This window comes from Brachyhypopomus gauderio, chromosome 4 (assembly GCF_052324685.1).
Source record: "Brachyhypopomus gauderio isolate BG-103 chromosome 4, BGAUD_0.2, whole genome shotgun sequence".
NCBI lineage: Eukaryota > Metazoa > Chordata > Actinopteri > Gymnotiformes > Hypopomidae > Brachyhypopomus > Brachyhypopomus gauderio.
The window spans coordinates 17092910-17113036 of record NC_135214.1 but is presented as its reverse complement, the minus strand read 5'-3'; the positions used below and the strand labels follow the sequence as shown (position 1 = coordinate 17113036).

The following is a 20127-nucleotide window of genomic DNA, read 5'->3' as shown; positions in this document are numbered from 1 at the left end:
ATCTTTAACGCAGTATGTAGCAGAGGGCCTGCACGCTTGCCTGATAGTATTAAGGCATTAGTGTAACTGAGCGTTCGACACCATAAGCCCACATAACGCATAACTAGTTAACACAGGCACATCCGTATGCTGCGTTCATGTCTTCCATTCCAGAACTGGATCAAACTGGCGTGTGTTTTTGACATTTCCTTTCTAATCAGAAATTGTATGCTTATAGCAATGTTTGATTTTAATATTTGTTAGAGCCACAGTTTCTCTATGCCAATGATTAAATAAACTATTTACATAACGATGATTTTGCTTTGTTTCAGGTCTTTATTTGAAAGATGGTCAGATGAGAAACTCTTTAATAAATCAGCAGAAAAGCCCATCTCATAATGTAGTTGACATTTCCATAAAAGTTCTGTCCAACCTTCCGATTTATCAAAAGTTATTTAAAATATTGTTCAAATTAGTTTGATAAATGTGGAGTCACTAACATTTTTATGAGCCAATAATAAAACATTTAAATCAGTCATTCTATGGACAGTTTATTACATTGTGTGAATCAGAGCACTACACTGGTAAAATTCCTTTGAGAACATTTTTTTCAAAGCAGTAACTACCCCACCCCCCCACAGAAAGACCAATGTGCAGAGAGATCGGTGTTGGGAAGGCTGGGCCAATTTATGGGTTTATTTGCCTGTAAACAATTTTAAAGACTAACTATTGTCAACAACAAAATAAATGTACAACTACATAAAAACAGGTTTTGAGACACTGGGGTTCAAGGCATCATAACCGATTGGAAGGTAAATGGAAAAGAACATACAGACTTGGAGCACGTTTCCACAGTGCGGAGCTCTAGATCTGGCAGTGATCTCCTGAGAAGCTACCAAGAAGGTTCAAGCTGACGTTCAATACTGAGTGAGCACATTTTCCAAAATACTCCAGAGCAGAGAAAATGGCCTCCAGGCGGGGCATCAGAGTCTTGCCTGCATCGCCATAGACGTACGTGTGAAGAGGAATGCATGTTTGAGCAAGAGCGAGCGAGAGAGAGAGAGAGAGAGAGAGAGAGAGAGAGAGAGAGAGAGAGAGAGAGAGAGAGAGAGAGAGTGTGTGTGTGTGTGTGTGAATAGTGAGAAAGGACATTATGGTGCATCTAACTGCTCCAGAAGAGTTCTCCTCCTCTTCTCCAGCTCTCCTTCACTTAGTTCACTGCCCGAGGTCTCCCACCCCCCCTGGGAATAAGAGAGAGACACTAAGCTATTGGTCAGCTACACTGGACCTACTTTAGATCTGTAGGCTATCAGTCTTGTTTTGGACAGTTCTATTTAATCAGATGTTAGTTCTACAGTGACGGGTTGTCTGCACTATTTTTACAGTTTGTAATGTCCTGTTAAAAAAATGGGCAGGTGATGTCTGGATATTCTGTGCATGTATATGTAAATGCAAGTCTAGTTTTTGCTGTAAGTGTTTGCATAAATAGAACTGTATTTACAATTCAAGTGTATGTACAGTATAAATGTATATTAAAAGCATCCCGTTAAAACATCCAGCATTGGTCAAAACCAGGTCCAACATTAAAGAGACCGATAAAGGCTGACACAATGTACACTGAAGTGCAGTCCAGTCGGTCAACCGGCGTCAGAGAACCACAGCGGCTCCAAGAGCGCCGGAATGCAACCTGCAGCCTGTTAAATGCAGGTTATGTACAGCTACACGACCGAACTGCTCAGTGTCTGACACTGGTGCACATCCCTTTCAGTGGTGAGGAGGACCAACACGGAGCCACTTTAGGCTTCCTTGACCCGGCTGCGGAGCTACGATCTCGAGAGTGCCTCCGCACGCCGGAGAGCAGACCTCACCTCCTCTTTGGCTGCTTTCCTCTTGGGGGATTTCTGTTTAGATTCAGCCCGGGTTTTCCCTCTGGATTTCTCGTTCTCCTTCTCCTTGTCTTTGTCTCTCCCCTTTCGGTCCTTGTCTCCGTCTGACTCGGGGGACGCCTGGAGGGTGGAGAGAGGAGTTCAGCTGACTCGTCCAGCGCAGGGCAAAGTGAAGGCCACGCACACAAGTCTGCATTTGAACCGAACCGGTTCCTTTTGAATGCGTTGCTAAGGACATGCGCTCCACAGAGCTGGCGGGCGTGGTGCTCGATCGGAACGTCCTTCGTCGAGCACCTCGTCTTCCATACTCACCGACTTGTGTCGCCTCTTCTTGGTCTTCTTCTTGTGCTTCTTGGACTTTTTGTAACTTCTCTCTGTGAAAATATGAACAGGCGTCACACCGGGTTGGCGAGCGGGACTGGTGGGCGGTGCAGTAATGAGGGGGGAGGGGGGCACTGACCAGACTCCCCAGAGGACGAGTGCTCAGACGGAGACTTAGACGTGGACCGCTTCTTCTTCTTCGAGTGATAGTCGTCCTCCTCGGACTCGGAGCCCTGAGGGAGGAGCCTGGGTTAGCAGAGACTTTGTGAATTTGACTCAAATGGGTGGGTGTGTGTGTGTGTGTGTGTTGTGGGTCTGACGTACAGAACGAGAGCGGGACCGCTTTCTGTGGTGCTTCTTGGATTTCTTTGAGTGTTTCTTGGTTTTGGAGTGATGGTGCTGGCACTCGTGCTACAGAGTCAGGAGAGGAGAAAGAGATGGAGCTCAATCACATTAGGAGAAACACTACACACACCCTCACCTACACAAACACTGCACACACCCTCACCTACACAACAAACTCAAGCTGGTACTGATTTGTATATGTACACATGAATGTTGAAAGAAAAAAGTCATCATGTAACCTTACCTCCAGAACGTGCATAAAATCTTTAAATATCCTCTTTCTCTCCGACTCCAGGGTAATGTCCTCAAACGCAGGCTCCTTCAGGAACCGCTCCCTCACCTGAAACAAGAGCAAAGCCCTTAACAGCAATGTTCAAAACACCCTGCAGGAGTGGCTTCATCTCAGTGCGGCGGCCCATACCCCCTCCCACGTGGTCTCGGGCTCCAGGGGGGGCGTGGCCTGTTTCAGCATGCTCTTAAAGGCCGCCTCTTTCCGCTTCATCTTCCGGGCCTCCTCCTTCTCCCTCTCTCTCTCCCGTGCCTCGGCCTTCTCTAGAAGCTGCACACGCGTGCACACAGCAACGGTTAGAAAACATTTAGGGACGTCCGTGTTGAACTAGGCACGACCAGCCGAGCCACTGTGATGAAAATGAAGCATGCACTCCAGCCACCTCTCCGTGAACGGCGGCCCCTGCAAGTGAAACCCAAGTGGAGGGAAAGGACGCTTACGCTGTTGAAGGCCAGTTTAATGTTGCCTGCGTCCAGCGTGGTGGCCCTCTTATCGGAGCTGATCACGGAGCCAAAATCCTCAAAGCTGGTGCTGATCTCCACCAGGAAACCCTTATCCTGCACAGAGAACGTGTCCATTGCGGTAAGGGCGTGCTTTGAACTTAGACGTACTCCTCCGCGGTCGATTGGGAGATGCGGAGGGACGACTCCGTTAAGCTCTAGATCAGCCCCAGTCCAACAGAGATGGCGGCCTCACCTTTAAGATATCTTTGATGATCCTCTTCTCATCATGGTAACGAGCTTTGAGATCTTCCACATAGAACTTGAACAAGTCCAGCGGTGTGGAGCCTGAGGAAGAAGAGGAGTGAGTGAGAAACTGAACCACAGGAAGGAAGGTCCCGTTTGGTGGAGGTGTGTGTGTGTGTGTGTGTGGTCATGGCCCTAACTGCTCCTCTGACTGCAGTGTGACCCAGGAAGGGGAAAGCAAGGGGCACTAATCTCTCACACAGTTGTTTTTACTGCTTCACTTAACCTCTCTTTCAGCGGAGTGGTGTGGGAGGTTACCCTGGACCGGGGAGAGGGCTGTGAAGGAGAACAGTCTCACTGGTGTGTTTATAAGCAGCCACGCTAGTTCACTCCTCCCTCCTCCACATGAGGAGGTGCTGGATCACCACCAACAAGGAGCAAAAACACGTGTGGCTCCTTATAAATGAATGTAAATGTAATGAAAATGTTATTTTCTATTAACCTCGGGAAGTGAGAGGTGTGTTTTCTAACCTGCACTAGCATAGAAGACTCAGACAGAGGCAGAGCAAGAGAGGGTGTGTGTGTGTGTGTGTGTGTGTCTGACCTGGCTGGCCCAGCATGCTGGCGAAGCGAATGTCTGCGCTGACGGTTGGATACATCTCCATCCAAGCCGACATGGAGTGCAACTGACCGTGGTCATGCAGCTCATCCAGAAATTTCTACACACAGCCCCACCCAGCACAAAAGACACAGAGCTGAGACACAAAGCTCTTCATAGTTACATAGAGTCAAAAAGCATGAATAAAGCAGATGACTGCTCACAAAAATGTTTTCTGCTTTACTGAAACAGCTATTGGTTTATTTCTAAGCAATGATCAGCTGGGTCATATCCAATATCTGTCCGCTTGGTTATACATTTACATTCACTCCTGAACAATTACTATGTGGTTACATGGCCATACTCCGATGCGTCATTTGTGTGTGTGTGTGTGTGTGTGTACCTGGAAGCTCTCCCTGTTCTTGCGCTGTCTGCGTCTCTCCCTCAGGAGGCCTTTCTGCTTCTCCTCCTCCTCCTCCTTCTCCAGGGCTCGGATGTGCTCCTCGAAGCAGATCAGTGCATCTTCCTTGTCCATGTCTAACAAAGAGAAGGAGATGGTCTCACACCACCAGCTTGGACTGCACAGGAGCCAACACTTCCTCTGGGGGGGGGGGGGTCGTATCTCCAGCCGTGGTGACAGCGAAGTTAAATGGGTGTGTGTGTACATGTTTAGCGGGTGTGTGTGTGGGTGTATGCTAATACTCTGTAGTTCCTCGTCCTCAGCAAAGGTGGGATTGTCTAGCAGGTACTGCTGAGCCTCCGACCAGGTGGTGCGGTACGTAACGTTGGCCATGTTATCCAAAATGTTCTTCAGTGCCTCCCAATTCCTCTTCCTCAGCTGCTTGGCTTGCTCCTACAGATGGAGAGACAATGTTGAGAATGGGCAGTAGCCTAAATACAGGAGCCAGCACTGTGCCCGGTCCCCAACACCCGCAAAGAATACGTCCTGTTCGTGGACGTAGCAGCAGGCTGTATGGTCAGCTGATCGGAACGCTCGGCAACCAAACACTGATCTGGCCACATGATTGGCAGAGGAAATATAGTACCTTCTCTTTCTTGGCCAGGTAAAACAGCACATCTTCATATATCTCCAGCCTGTCTCTCTCTGGAACACAGCTCCACACCTCCTGATCGCCAAACATCTGCTCCGCTTTCCTAGTACACACAGGCACGCATACACACAATTATGACCCGAGAACCAAACAGGCTGCTGCAATACCTCTACTTGCCAGAAGGAGGTAGCAGTGCACCACTCTGTAATAAGCCGCTATTGGACATTGTGAGAAGTCGCCAAGAGCTCGACCATCTGGAACACGGTACACACATATTCAGGCCCAGCCAACTGTACACTTACAAGAAGTGAATTATGTAAATTAGGTAATCTTGCGGACGAAAGGGACGAAAAAAAAAAAGCCAAATGAAAAGGAGTGTGGAGGCCCCTGAACACGGACCCTCGACTTGTTGCTCCTGACTGACAGGACAAAGGAGGGGATGGACTGTTGGGTGTCTCCTTGGAAACAAAGAGTTCTGGTTACAGACAGACTAATCGACATTTCGTGAGGCTGATCCAATTTTCCCTGACCAGGATCAGTCAATACAGTGCTGATCCAGGCCAACAGCTCCCGTAACCGTCAACAACGCGTACTCTCATCTGGCCGTGGTCTAACATTTCTTTTAAAGAAGACAACAAGGAGTGTAGGGTTTCAATTATATGCTGAAAAAACTGCTTGAATGTGCAACAAACATTCATATATTTGAATAAAACTGATGAAAGCTAAAATTGTAACTGCAATCAGTTTATAATAGTAGATATATTGGTGATGGTCATTTTATATACAGGCTAATGAAGATGACGAGGCTGTGAAATCTAGCACTCCCAATAATGAGTCAAACATTGAACTGTTGCCGCAACATGGAGTAAGAGGAGCGCTAAAATGTCCTGTAGACTGACGTCACCGCCACGCTCCACTTCAGGAGGTGGTCAGCGTAAAAGAACGCTTTCTGATACAGGCCAGGAACGAAGATTTCCCAAAAGCATTTCCGACTTCCAAACCAGAATGCCAAATCCCCAACAACCAAGAACGAGGCGGTAAATTCCATTACTTGGCTGGTGCACTTTTGTTTGGCGTTTGGGCCGTTGCCACCAGACGTCCCCTCACCCAGCACCCCCACGTGTGCCACCTCTGGATACTCAAAACACTCGAGAGAATTTTAGTGTGCTTAGAGAGTCAAATCAGGTGAACCACGTTCAAATTTGGTTTGGTTTATTTTGGAATATATTAGATTTTTTTTTAAGAAAGGCAAACTCATGACTGGTGACATAGCTCACATCTTTTCTATCATTATTGTCCAGATAAATGAAACACTGTCCCATCACGTTTCTGCAATGTGATTCAGGGCTGTAGCTGATGGATCACCTCTTCCCTAGAGACGGGGGTGCTCACTTGTATCTGGTGGTGGAGGTCATTTTGTCGTGATTCTCCAGGAAGCGCTGAAACGTCTCCTTTGACTCCTTGTATTTGATCCTGGCCTCCTCTTTCTCCTCCTTCTCAGTCTGAACCTTATAGGCATTAAAGGCCTGCTTCTTCTCACTCAGCTTGGGCAGGGCACTGCCACACACACACACACACACGAAGCAAGATAATATTTCCAGCAGTTTGGGATGGGGAGTGTGTAATTAATATTTAATCCTTAATTAGGAGGGTTTGGGTTCAGGAGCAGTGGTGTGCAGCACCTGTAACGAGGATCGTTGATGATCATCTTCATGGCCTGCTCCCACGAAGCGTTCGACGACACTCCCTGCACACACAGGCACACGTGAGGGCCCGTTAACGTACCCCGCCCTGCTAGCTTCTACATTGACCCCGACGCAGTTCATTTGTGCTCTGCTGAATTCAATTAATCTTACTTTGCACTACCAGAGGCATCTAAATGATTTATCTGAGTTAATAACGTATGTTTGGTGTTAGTTGTTAATTATGTAAGAGCTTAAAATTACATTTGCCGAAGAAACTAACACGAGCATGAAATATATTTGCAGTCGCAAGCACAAGTGTGTGTGTGTGTGAGTGAGAGAGAAATAGAAAGTGATGCCAAAGCCTCCACTCTGTGGTGAAGTCCAGGTGTTCAGCTAATCACCCAGCGAGTGCTACAGCAGCAGCTGTAAGGACAATGCCATACGCTCTAGAAATGCCCCTGACTCATGTACATCTCTGTACGCCATCACCACACCTCGGAGAACAGGAATGGGGTGAGGAGAAGGGGGAGGAGGTAGAGAAGGATGCAAGGGGGCCGACACACACACACACACACACACACACACACACACACACACACGAGAGGTCTGGAGGTAGAGAAGGACAGAGGGGCTCTATCAGGCGTTTCTGTCAGTCGTGTGTTGTAAAGCGCTGCTTATTGGAGCGTGCAATTGCATGGCACCCCGCCCCCCTCCCCACACCCCCACCCTTAATCATACAGACACAGCAATTAAGGGGAGCAGAGGGTGAGGGGGGAGGAGCCTCGGAGGACTGCTTTGTGCGGCAAATTAAAGCACGCTAAATATAGAATCACACCCATGCAGGCATGGCTGCGACCAATACAATATTTGTAGTGCCACAGGAGAGGAGTGAAGGAGAGAGAGAGAGACTGAACAAAGAAATGAAATCAAATAAATAAATAAAAAGATTATAGAGGAGAGGGTGGGTGGGGGGGGGGAAGAGAGCACTCTCCACCTTTTCCTTGAGCAGTTCTTTGAAGGCCTGCTTTGCCTCCTCTTTGGTGTTCCACTTGTAGACTTTCTTCACAAGCTCGGGCCTCTCCTCTTTAGATGTGTCGTTGCTGTGGTAACGAAGCAGGCCAGAGACACATGTGCCAAGACATTTCCATTACAAATCAAGTTGGCAAACACCTGTGCGAACACACCGGACTTTGATGTGTCGGGGGCAGACCTTCAGTGAACCTTGGCTGTGCGCAAGACCAACCCTCACAACTGTAAGGGCCATGTTGGACAGACAGACGATAGTCTGTCCGATGGGCTGAAAAAAGGGTTACCGCCAGGGATACGGTGGAGAGGCCAGACAGATCCCCACTGTATCTAAACTGGGCCAGAGACTGGACCTACACCCCCACCCTGCCACCACTGGCTAAACTGGGCCAGAGACTAACCACTACAACTGGCTAAACTCGGACTAACCACTACAACTGGCTAAACTCGGACAGACTGATCCCTCCAACTGGCTAAACCACTGTTCCCACTGTGGCCAAACCAGACCAGGGACAGATACCCCCTGTGGTTAAACCCTGGATAACTGCAAAGAAGTGCTCAGAACTTCCAATGTATGGGTGTTTTAATAGGAGGCAAAACACAAACAAGTTGAGACTTGGCTTCTATTTGTTTTTTAATGTTTCGATATTCCTCCATGTCTGTGCATGCCTGTGTATTAGGCCTACCTGACAGGTGTCTCTGTGCTGGTGACTTCCTCCGTCACAGTCGGTGTTTGCTCACTGATGACCTCTGGCCCCTGTACGGGCACCTGAGCGGGCTGTTCTTCAACGACACTCGTTGTCACGGGGACATCGGCCTCGGCGACAACAGTCTCAGTGACAGGTGTCTCTACTGGCGCGGCGAGAGTGGGGACGGTGCCAGGAGCCGGGACATCCGCCATTCTGACAAACACACACGATAAGCTGACAACACCAGGGACTCACCTCCACACCACAGTATAATACCAAAGAAACTACACAGTGTAAGACTGATACAAGTCTAAAGGCTTACCCATTCTCCTCTGCCTTGATCATTGCTGGGAGAAGGAAAAGACAAGAGGATCATGTACTGAACTGAGGTGCAGATTTGGTAAACACACATACTCGAGATACGATTCGTCCACAACTGGTGGCACAATTAATTCTCTAAAAAATTAATAAAATGTAGCAAAGAAGAATTCATATTCTGAGCCTTTACAATTATTTGAGCCTAGGAGTGGGTGATCTTCCAAAAATCCATATCACAATCTTTTTAATACCCAATCAGTTCACAATCTGATTTGCAATCTTTCTTCCCAAGAACAAAGAGGGACGTAGCCATAAGGGGAAAGACGAACACTAACGCCATGTGCCGAGAGTCAACATGGACTTTGAGTTGAGAAAGGGGCCTTACAGACACCATTTCCTCAGTTAGATGGAATGGGACTGCCTCATCCATCAATCTATCCATTCGCATCTGTGTATTCAGCCACTTGTATCCGCAATCTAATTATTTCGGTCACTACCCAGAGTTCCTGATCATAGGTGAGAGTTGGAATGTAGACTGACCATCAACCTCCTGTTCCATCCTTCCCTCATTTGTGAACAAAATGACGATATACTTGAACTCCTCCACTTGTGGCAAGGACTCACTGCCAACTCTGAGAGGGCATTCCACCCTTGTCTGAGTACCATGGTCTCAATTTCATCCCAGCCATTTTGCAGTTTGCTGTGAACTGATCCAGTGAGAGTTGGAGGCCCTGGCCTGATGAAGCCAACAGAACTACATCATCTGCAAAAAGGAGATGTGAAATACTGAGGCCACCAAACCGAACCCCCTTCACCACTTTGTTATGGCAAGAAATTCTATCCATAAAAATTCTGAACAGAATCGGTGAAAGAGCAGCCCTAACTGGAAACTTACTAACTTACTGACAGCCACACAGACCAAATTCCTGATACATTTGTGCAGGTACTGGATAGCATGTAGCAGTACCATATTCTCCAGATCCACAAAACACAAGTAGACTGGTTGAGCAAACCAATCCACTGCTCCATGGATCACCATCTAATTGTAGTGGAGGTTTTTTTGTGCCTGCATGATTCTGGGAGCTATGTTGTCAAGAGCAAAGCCCCTAGTAGGGTCTCTCAAGGCAAACTCATCCTAGGTGACAGGCCAGACAAAGAGTGATCCATAAAAAGTCCAATGGAATTCATAAATTTCAGGATCCAGTTACCTATGCCTGGATCAGGGTTGCCAGGGTCCGGATAGTGGCCGAAGATGAGGGCCTTGGAATTCTGATCCTCGGTTACTGAAGTTGGCCCTGGGAACATGGAGTGTGACCATGTTTCAAATGCTGTATTGGACCACTGTGGTGAAGAGAGTTAGTTGGTGTCTACATTACAACTCTCACCTATGGTCATGAACTCTGGGTAGTGACCAAAAGAATTAAGACTGGATACAAGTGGATAAAATTAGTTGCCTCCGCAGGGTGTCCGGGGTCTCTTGGAGACAGGGTGAGGAGATCAGTCATCTGGAAAGACTCTTGAGAAGAGTCGCTGCTCCTCCATATAGGTGAGGTGTTTCACGGGGGCAGACCTAGAGCCAACGCCACATGAGCATTGAAGTTCCCCAGCAGAACAATGGAATCCCCAGAAGGAACACTTTCCAGTATCCCCTCCAAGGACTCCAAGAAGGCCAAATACTCCAAACTGCCACAAACAGTCAGAGCCCGTTCCCCAACCCGAAGGCGCAGGTTAGACCAGAGTTCGAGCTGGTGTGTGAGGCTGAGAGATACAGTTGGGCTCACCTCAACGCACAGTGTAGGTTTTGAAACCAATCCTCTTGAGAGGCTAGACTTTATTCCTTTCTGTAGCTGCCCATGGTGAAAGGTAGAAGGCAGGAATGAGCTTACTCATAGTTCCCCAGCTCGCTGCCTGTGTGTTGGGGTTTTCTCTGGTAGACAAGAGAGTTGCTTTCCTGCGCCTTTAGGTTGGGGAACGGGCACTGACTGTTTGTGGCAGTTCGGAGTACCCGGCCTTCTAGGATTCCTCGGAGGGGATGTTGGAATGTGCCCCTTCTGGGGACTGTTCTGGGGGGACTTCAATGTTCACGTGGCGTTATTGGGAAGCATGTCCTCCCCGATCTGAAGCAGAGTGGTTTTCTGATATTGGATTTCTGTGCTCGTTACAGTTTGCCCATAATGAACACCATGTTCAAGCACAAAGGTACACATGGCAACAGGACACCTTATGCTGCAGTTTGATAATCGATTTTGCAGTCGTATTGCGTTTGTGTGTCGGACAATCCAAGCAGATTCTGGCAAGCGGTCAGGCAACTCAGAAAAGTGATTTCCAACCAGCACTGTATACAGTGAGGCCGGGGAGTTGCTGACCTTGACTGGGGATGTCATTAGATGGTGGAATTAATACTCGGGAGGATATTGTCAATCCCACCAGCACACCTTTGTTCATTGCTGGCTGCTTTTATCATAGATATATTTTTAATGTTCTAATAGATGTGACGGTGATAATGGTAAAGGTTTCAGGACCTCATGAGAAACAAGATGAGCAGGGTTGTACAACCTAATTGATACACACTTGCCATTCCGTTAGATAAGCTGGATGACTAGATATGTTGCATTCACCTTTGAAATAGCAAATCAGGACTCAAATGTTTACAGATAACTTTGATTTGAGAAATATCTGACTAACTGAGCACAGCCATCACACAACTAATTCATTATAAATTGAAACATTCATTTATTCATTCATACAACTCAAACTGAATCCTTTTTTCCTACGTCACAAATTTTGTTATGAATCATACATGAGAGACCCTATAGTAGATATATGTTGAGTATTATGGCAATCAGCACAGCAACCTTGTAGACAATTATCCTGATGGTCTGTGAACATAGTATGGATCCACTTTATTACTGGATACTGAACTATCGAAACACTAGGGGGACAGAACATGTCATACTATACGATTCACTTTTGCATGTCTTTGAGCTTGGTTATTATGACAAAATTTCATATCTCCCACCCTTAACTGAGCTACAATTATTTCTGCTGTCAAAACCACATTACACCTGCATCAACAAGGGCACCCAGAGCAGGCATTCATGCTCCCGTTTGTAACTGGTAGCCATTACACTACATATTATACTACCGTTATTCTACATATACATATTATACTACCATTCTACTACCAATCCACATCTTTGCTGATGCCACTACTTGTAACCTCCTTTGGCTTTACTCCTTATTAAATGTGATGGTAAAAGCTTAAACGGCCTTGCGAAAGAGGCTTACCTTCCAGATCCTCCAGTTCTTTCGGCTTAGTCCAGCGAGACTCTTTGGTCTGAGAGTTGTAGTAATAGGGCTTCCCCGCGTCCGACTTGTACTCCTTCCATGGGCACTTTGACAGCAGTTGCTGCAACAAAGAAACGCAATGTCATCGCATTACTAACTGCCCTACCTACTGTACCCTGAAGATTTTGTTTGCAACATTTTGTTTGTGACATCATCGTTGTGAAAATCAAATGACCAGCAGTCCTTTGGGCCAAGATGAAGCCTTTTAGCTGGTGAAGGACGGAAGACGCATGAAGAAAACAATCTGACCTTTGATGCATATTCCTGCCACATTGCCCAGAAGGCAAACTGTGAAACAGCAACAGACTGCAGACTTTTGCATCATTTTGTTTGGTTTAACCTCTTTACCTCTGCAGGAGTCTTGAGTTCGTCCGGTTTCTCCCATGTAGACTGCTTACTCTCTGTGTTGTAGTAGTAGGTTTTCCCATCCAAAGATTTGTGCTCTGTCCACACGGATTTCTGCAGGAGTTTGTGTATGTTCAGAACGTCTTTATGTGTGTTCATATAATCTATTTTTGTCTTTAAGGGCATTAACACTATCAACCACAAGCAATGAAAGTCACATGTCTTGCTCCAGATATTTATTATATTTATTGCAGTTTCTAGTTTATAGTTATAGTTGGGGTAACGTTAGGTTTGCAGCTGTCTGACTCTACCGACCTTCTTAGGCTGGTCGTCTGGAGGAGAGTCATTTGCTGAGCTCTGCAAGAATAGAAATCAACACTGTCAAGAAGAGAAAGACCTGCTGACTCCCAGTTATCATAATGGTGCCCCAGTGGTAAATAAGCAATGGTAGAATGGTTTGGCCTATACTTATACCTACACCAATCTAAATGAGCTAAATATTGTACACTTTTACAATGTTTTGGTTATACTTACAGTGGTACCTGGGGCAGCAGTAGCTAAAAGTATAAAACATTAATATAATTATTCAGGAAACAATAAATAACAGCAACACTTATCATAGGAGAAACATTTATTATTCACATCTACGATGAAGTAAGGTGTCGTACCTGCAGTATCCACAGGACTAACGCCAGGCTGTGTGGATGAGAGCACAAAGACTGGATTGAGAAAGCATTTAAAACCAAAATCTAGCAAATGCATTTGAGGCATTGGATAAAAGGGAACGGGTGAACGTGTAAGCCTGAGCAAGATCCACCTTCATCCTGTAATACACACTGAGGACAGCATGGCCGACCCTTCTCTCCAACATGGGCAACCATGGGGGTGAAATCGAGCGTTGGAGGTGGAGGCAGTTCTCCATGCCAGAGCTCATGGAGAACAGAATGCTTATCTATTTGTGGAATATGTAAATGACCACTCTTCCTGCACCTTGATATAGTTGCATGACCACAAAAATGTAATGAGTCATTTAGGTATGAGCCTTCAATGACAGAAACACCTTTATCTGCACTGTGGATGTCTATTCAGTTGAGAGCTGCCCCACAAATATATACATAAACAGACGTCTCTAAGTTATCTTTACACAAAGCATTAATAATGAATCAGTTCAACAAACATCCCTATATTCAAAAAGGACATCTCAGAAATCGAGATTTTCCTTAGAAAAAAAAAAAAAAAGAATTCATGACATGATCTGTGATGTTATTTATAAATGTGGAAGACACAACTCATTAGACCGAGCTCCTTATATAAAAATAGAGTAGCAGATCTAAATGGGTAACTTTCCCCTGTTTGCACTGCATTCATTATGCTAATTCCAACACCCCTGACAGTTGTTAGGGTGCATTTCTAAATGGTGAGGCTGGCTGGGAAGGTGAAGGGGGCTCCTTTACCGGTCCTGTAGGCTGCAACGTCGCAGCTGGCATTCGTGGTGGCATCATCATACCGGGCATCATTGGTGGCATCATGCCTGGCATCTAATAAAAGAGATTAATGAAAAATTAATCTGGGCTGCTAATTTCTCTCCAGCGCGTCACAGGGTATTAATACACAGTGTGAGATGAGAGAGAGCAAGCGTAAGAATGTGTGTGTGTGTGTGTTGAAACCCCTTTCCGAAGCCACAGCTTGCGCCCTGTAAAGTCATAGAGCTCTATCTACAGCCTGCCGGCACCTCCTGGGCTCAACACTTCCACGATCACACCTTCTGATGGAAGTCATTTCACCAGACGTGCAGGTGGGGCAACAGGCCCTCGTCAGAAAATACAGCGATTGCCATGGAGGTAAAAATAACCAGGGCTAAATCTCACATCATTAAGTGTGTGGGAGGAAAATGGCACCCCCGCCCAGCTTCTCCAAGATAATGATTCTGATGTCTGATGCACAAACAGCACATCTGAGAGTGTTAATGAGCAGTACAGGTACAACATGTTTTTTATGAACCCAAATTGAGCAAATATAAACAGCATTCTGTGGTTTCTAGGAAGAGAGGCTGAAAAACTAAATTGAGAGTAATGTTTTTAGTATTTAGTATCACTATAATCTTACCTGTCCGATGGGAGGCGCTCCCATTGGAGGCATCATGGGGGGCATCATCCCTGGGGGGATGGGAGCCATGTTGGGGGGCCTCTGACCCATGGGGGGCATTCCCATCGGTGGGAAGTGAGGTGGCATTCCTGGTGGTCCCATCTTGGAAGGAGAAAAGAAAAACACAAAAAAGGTTATTATGTATTAAAAAAAAATAATAATAATAAAAAATAAAAAAAAACCAAGTAGTGACACAGGCAAGACAAAACACAATATTGGCTTTCTGACACCAACTTACAAAAGGTGGGGGCATCCCTGACGGTGGGACACCAGGAAAAGGTGGTGCTTGGCTTGGGCCATTATTACCATCACCTGAGGACTGTCATGAACAAGAGAGCCCATACAGTTACAACTCAAGCTCTTAGTTTAAGACGCTAAAATACACTTTAGGTATGATAGCTACTGCTGTTCAGTGTGGACAGTCGGGTTTTCAATTTCTATTTTGGTATAACTCTCGGTTATTAGATGGCAGCTGATTTCAACTCGAACTTGACAAAAAATAAATGTGCAAGAACAGCCCGTTGATTGAATTGAAAGTAACCACGTGAACGCCAAGATATGTAATGAAACCAGATAATGTAAGAAATAGAAGATATCGCATTTAGGAGAGTTATAACGGATCAAATGGTCGGTTATAAAGCCCAACCAACATCTGATCCTGGCTCCCCCAGATAGTTTGTAAAACCTCAAGTTTATAAGCGACCAAAAGTAAAAAGATCTACATCAAAATAGGTTTCGAGCAACGTGTAGCTGCCATCAACCAATATATCTCCATGTCCTTATTTATTTCATATATGGCTCCGTAGCTGCCCAAGTGGATCATGTACAGACGTCTGTTGAAGAGACGTGCGAGAAACGTTGTGTAGTCAGTCAGGCAGCGAGATAGCTAACCGGCTAACCGGCTAAGCAGCTAGCTCAGGCGAACGCTCTCGTTACTTGTCCGCACAGGAGCTCTGTGCCATGGTGAAATCTACACGACCCTGTTCAGATGGTACACATCCATGTTTACAACATCACTACAAATGTTTTACATCTCACAACAAACACGCCGAAGGTCAACTGCGGCTGCGCGAGGGAGAGAGACGGCGCGCGGCTACCGCGCTCGAGCTCAGCCAGTTAGCCCGCCAGCTAACTAGCTTAGCAGTTTATGGGTCTTAAACGACTGGGTAGTCATGACCATACAATCATATAAAATTAGGGCTATTCAACTTCCTATAGTCTATAAGTAGTTCCCTATAGTCTTTTGCCGATATGAATCCTCCAGAATTGTAAACTTGTAAAATTATCGGGTATGCAACTCACCATGTTGAATGAACATTTAGCAGCCCAACTTCTCCACCACGAGACAATAAGCTGTGGTCTGATTGGAGGGTTCCTTAAAAGTTCAAAGTTCAGGAAAGGAAACGTTGTGCTTCGTCACACCGCACTGCGCAAGCAGTGCGCAAACCAACCCTGTAATAAATGTATTTGTTTGGCCACTTATCCCAATTACAACAGATATTTATTAACTTTTATAGTTATGCATGTAATTTATTTCAGGAAAACATTCCCATGGACACTGATTTGAACATTTTTCAATCCAAAATCCAATAACCAAACAAAGGCAAACGAAAGACAAATCATGTCATCAGACATGGGATTCATTGCTGTTTCCAATTTAAACGTAAAGTATTTCAAAATAGCCTAGCGCTGCTTCACCAAATTCTACTTTCAACTTGTCCTAAAATGCGTTAAGGAGTTTTATTCTAGGAATAAGCTAAAATTGAAATCACCATGGATATCCCTTGGCCATATGTTAATAAGGCAAAGCTAATAAGGCAAGAACAGTGAGCTGTTGCTTTACTGGTTTCATAGACAATTCCTCCAAGCAGAATATATGCAGAAAGGTTCAAATTTGCTCAAGACATGTTCACAGTAGTTTTGGCTGAAAATCCTTGTATTTTATTATGATATTGATATTCCCAAAGGCCCCAAAGACCTCTAGCAGACAAACACAAAGACTCCTTATTTCACAGTAGCCTAATTTTGATACTCTTTACAGTAGGATATATGCCTCTCTCTTCCTATATTTGTGAGAGCAAAAAAGGTCTCATCTAACCCAAACACCTGTTACCACTCTAAGTGGCAGATGCTTTCATTTGTTCCTTGTATTTCCTAGGCAACTCTTAGAAAAAGCTTTGTTGGCATGGAGATGTGTCACCTAGCCTAGAGGTTTTTCTGACAGCATAATTCCAAGATCAAGCAACAGTAAAGCTTTTTTCTTTTCTTCTTCTTTTATCATTTCTTAAAATAATTAAATAGATATTAAATATATCTCATTATTCACTTCCTTGTTGGTTTATTTATCCTTTTAATTCAATATTTACCTATGGGATGCCAATATTTTCTCAATATATCATACCAGAGTATTGCATTGTATTTTTGATTATGAATCTCTTCTGAGATTCTCTTCTGAGTTCTTAGGATTACGATTTTCCTCACGCTAAAATAACTAATTGTTTTAAAGTGGGTTTTTTAAAGTTTTCATACATTTACAATCAGTAGCAAGAAATTATTTCTGGTGGAAAAAATAACTATGGATGTTGAATGATGAAAGAGATAGCCTACATGCTGTCTAAAAAAACTGTCTCTTTTAAAAGTTTCACAAAGAAAAACTTTTGATGTTTGAAACACAAGGGAAATCAATCACAATAGCCTCCCATAGTGCAGTGGTACTGAATGGGCAGAACAATATTGTGTCTGACACAGGATCTATTTATAAACTCTCTGCAGGTAGCTAGGAAAATCGGCCTGTCTCTGTGTTGCCATGGTCATCCGTCATGCTGTTTTAATTGGCTACATGTTCTTGTTTACCCATAAAATTTATTTCTTTCGCCCCATGAGGGGTGAAATGCACTTTTTTGTTGCCCAAAATATTGCACCATGACAGCTCTGCTTGACTTTACAGCAAACCTCTGTAGCACAGGTTGTTTGATCCCATGGCCAAGTGTTGCCACAGGGCATGGTGAACACGCGCACCTAACATAGGGAAAATATTCTTGCTATATTCCAAGAACAAATCATTGCAGGTATTATTTATTACTTTTGTTGGATAGTTGTAATGTCGCTGTTCGATCTGGAAAACAACAAATTATTTGAAGTAGCTATTTCTTCACATTCATATTATAAGCTATTACAAGCTTTAATGGTAGAAAATAAGGTCTTCCTTCCCACTGAATAAGTGGTCATGGCAGGATGACATGACAAAAAGATCAAGTAATTTTCACATAATTCACTACGATCCCTGAATTCTGAGGTAGGCTTAATGCTGACTTCAAAGCTTTCCAAAATTGGAAGAATCTTGCAAAAGCACATGGTGGTCTTATGACATGTATTGCTTCCTATTGTTGGCAGGTGCTTTGATCATTTGCAACAAAGGATAATATCAGAAGGTAGGAAACGGAGAGACATTCAGCATGCCAAGCTGGAATTTTCAGAACACAGCAGTCTCACTTTTTTAGCCCCTCTGATTAGTAGGACATTGAACATCACCTGTTTTTTGAAGTTATAGTTGACCTTATATTCACCTATGCTTAATGATATTTAAACAAAAATTTTCACAGCTGCACATTACCATACATTTCCTGTGAAAAGTCAATAAACATTATCTTTATTTATGTCATTCGATTCAATTCAAATTAGCATTTAGTGGCATTGTGTTTTAATTGCTTAAATTGAACTAATTTCACATATTCTCTAATGTTCTCTAATAATGCACTCCTACACAATGACAATAAAGCATTCTAATTATAATCCAAATGATTTGGCAGCCTTCCCAATGCTTCTCAGAACTCCACAGAGAACTGCAGTATCTCCGTCTTGTTCAGACATACATGTAAGACTACAGCCAGAGGCAGAGCTTTCTCCTTTAAAACCCCTCAGTAATGGAATAGCCTTCCAGCTCTGATCCAAGATTCTGACACAGTTCCAATCTTTAAATCTACACTTAAGACTCACCTATTTTATGAAGACTTCAGTTAATATCTTACATATGAAATGTGGAGCTCGGGGGCCCCCAGTCGTTGAGTCTTCTAGTAATCTGAGATGTTGATGTTGTCATCCAGCTGTGTCATAGAACCACTCTAGTTGTGACAATGATTTGGAAAGCAATGTCTCAGTGACCCTCATGACTGTGGTCACCTCTGAACCCCTTTCGTTATGCTGCAATAGATTAGCCTGCCAGAGCCACTGTCACGGTACGGCGGGCCCCCTACTGGTCGCCCCCGTCTACAGCGACAGCTTGTCCTGTGGGTGTGGCGTTGTGTTCGTCCCTCAGGTGGGTGGAGCCCGTGATCCGTCTCACCTGAGGGTCGTTTGTTCGTCTATATATGTCTTGTCTTTGTACCAGTTGACCGCTGGTTATTATATCCTTAATTTGGATCAGTTCATGGGTTTTTGGCTTGCGCACTTTATTCATTAAACCATCCTTTTTCCCTGAGACTTGGCGTGATTGCTCCCTTTTTAGTTCGCACACCCTGCCCGTCACAGCCACATGCTAATCACTGGCATATGAGCTATGTATGTTTAAATCAATGGTTTCTTTAATTGATGCTCACATACTCAACCTGTATTTTATATCTTTTTTGCATGCTTCTACCTAAGATGATTCCATACAAGCACCTAGGAGATGGCCTGGCTTGCCAGTGGATGTGCCTTTGCCGCAAGAAAACGTGCTGATGCCAACTCCTACCGGAGGCTCACCATCTGCACTGAAGTGACTGTGACTACTTGGCCTGGAATTAGAACTACAACTATAACTACATTTGGACTATAAATACGGACTTCTGCTAGCGGGCCGCCCAATAGAGAATGGGTTCTCTTTGGAGTCTTGGTCGCCTCTGGCTTGCTCATTAGGGATCTGGACCCATACAGTTGTAAAGCTTCTTTGTGACAACATGTGTTGTAAAAAGCGCTATATAAATAAATTTGACTTGACTTGACTTGACAAACTTTTTCAGTTCAGTCCACAGATTTTCTATGGGATTCCTAGAAGTGCCTTGTTGATTCCTAGAAGTGCCTTGTTGACTACTCAGATACTCACACTTTATTGCTTTTAAATCATTTTGCCACAACCTTGGAAGAATGTTCAAGATCATTCTCCTGCTGAAAGATCCACTTGTGATGTTTAAGATCCGTTTAAACATTTTGGCTGATGTCTTGAGTTACTGTTTCAATATTTCTTGATAATCATCTTTCCTCCAGATGACATCTACTATCTACTGCACCAGCCATGTTTTTCACCAAAACACTCACACAACACACTGCTGATGCCTCTTCAAAGCTGGGATGATTTTTGGATCTGTCTTTTTCCATATTTTATAATGAAATTTTTGTTTCATTTCATCAGGGATTTCCCTTCCATAAGGCCAAACCCTG

At 44.6% G+C, this 20127-nt stretch overlaps 1 protein-coding gene across 2 annotated transcripts; it reads right to left on the bottom strand.

Annotated features, from left to right (window-relative positions):
• Window positions 1–510: 510 nt before the first annotated feature.
• prpf40a (PRP40 pre-mRNA processing factor 40 homolog A) lies at window positions 511–16124 on the bottom strand. Of its 2 annotated transcripts, XM_077002735.1 has the most exons (27): window positions 16015–16082; window positions 14951–15031; window positions 14674–14814; window positions 14022–14105; window positions 13236–13263; window positions 13102–13124; window positions 12883–12924; window positions 12571–12681; window positions 12163–12283; window positions 8879–8903; window positions 8554–8769; window positions 7836–7941; window positions 6839–6903; window positions 6549–6713; window positions 5151–5259; window positions 4807–4957; window positions 4508–4641; window positions 4111–4225; window positions 3517–3608; window positions 3261–3377; window positions 2953–3090; window positions 2776–2871; window positions 2511–2597; window positions 2326–2419; window positions 2178–2239; window positions 1848–1985; window positions 511–1220 (listed from the first exon to the last, which is right to left on the bottom strand). In XM_077002735.1, exons 1-27 carry the CDS (start codon window positions 16015–16017, stop codon window positions 1131–1133), a joined length of 2634 nt encoding a protein of 877 aa, XP_076858850.1. In that variant the 5' UTR covers window positions 16018–16082; the 3' UTR covers window positions 511–1130. The 2 variants fall into 2 exon arrangements, with proteins under 2 accessions (XP_076858850.1, XP_076858851.1); XM_077002736.1 differs by lacking the exon at window positions 14951–15031 and having other exon boundaries at window positions 16015–16124.
• Window positions 16125–20127: the final 4003 nt, after the last annotated feature.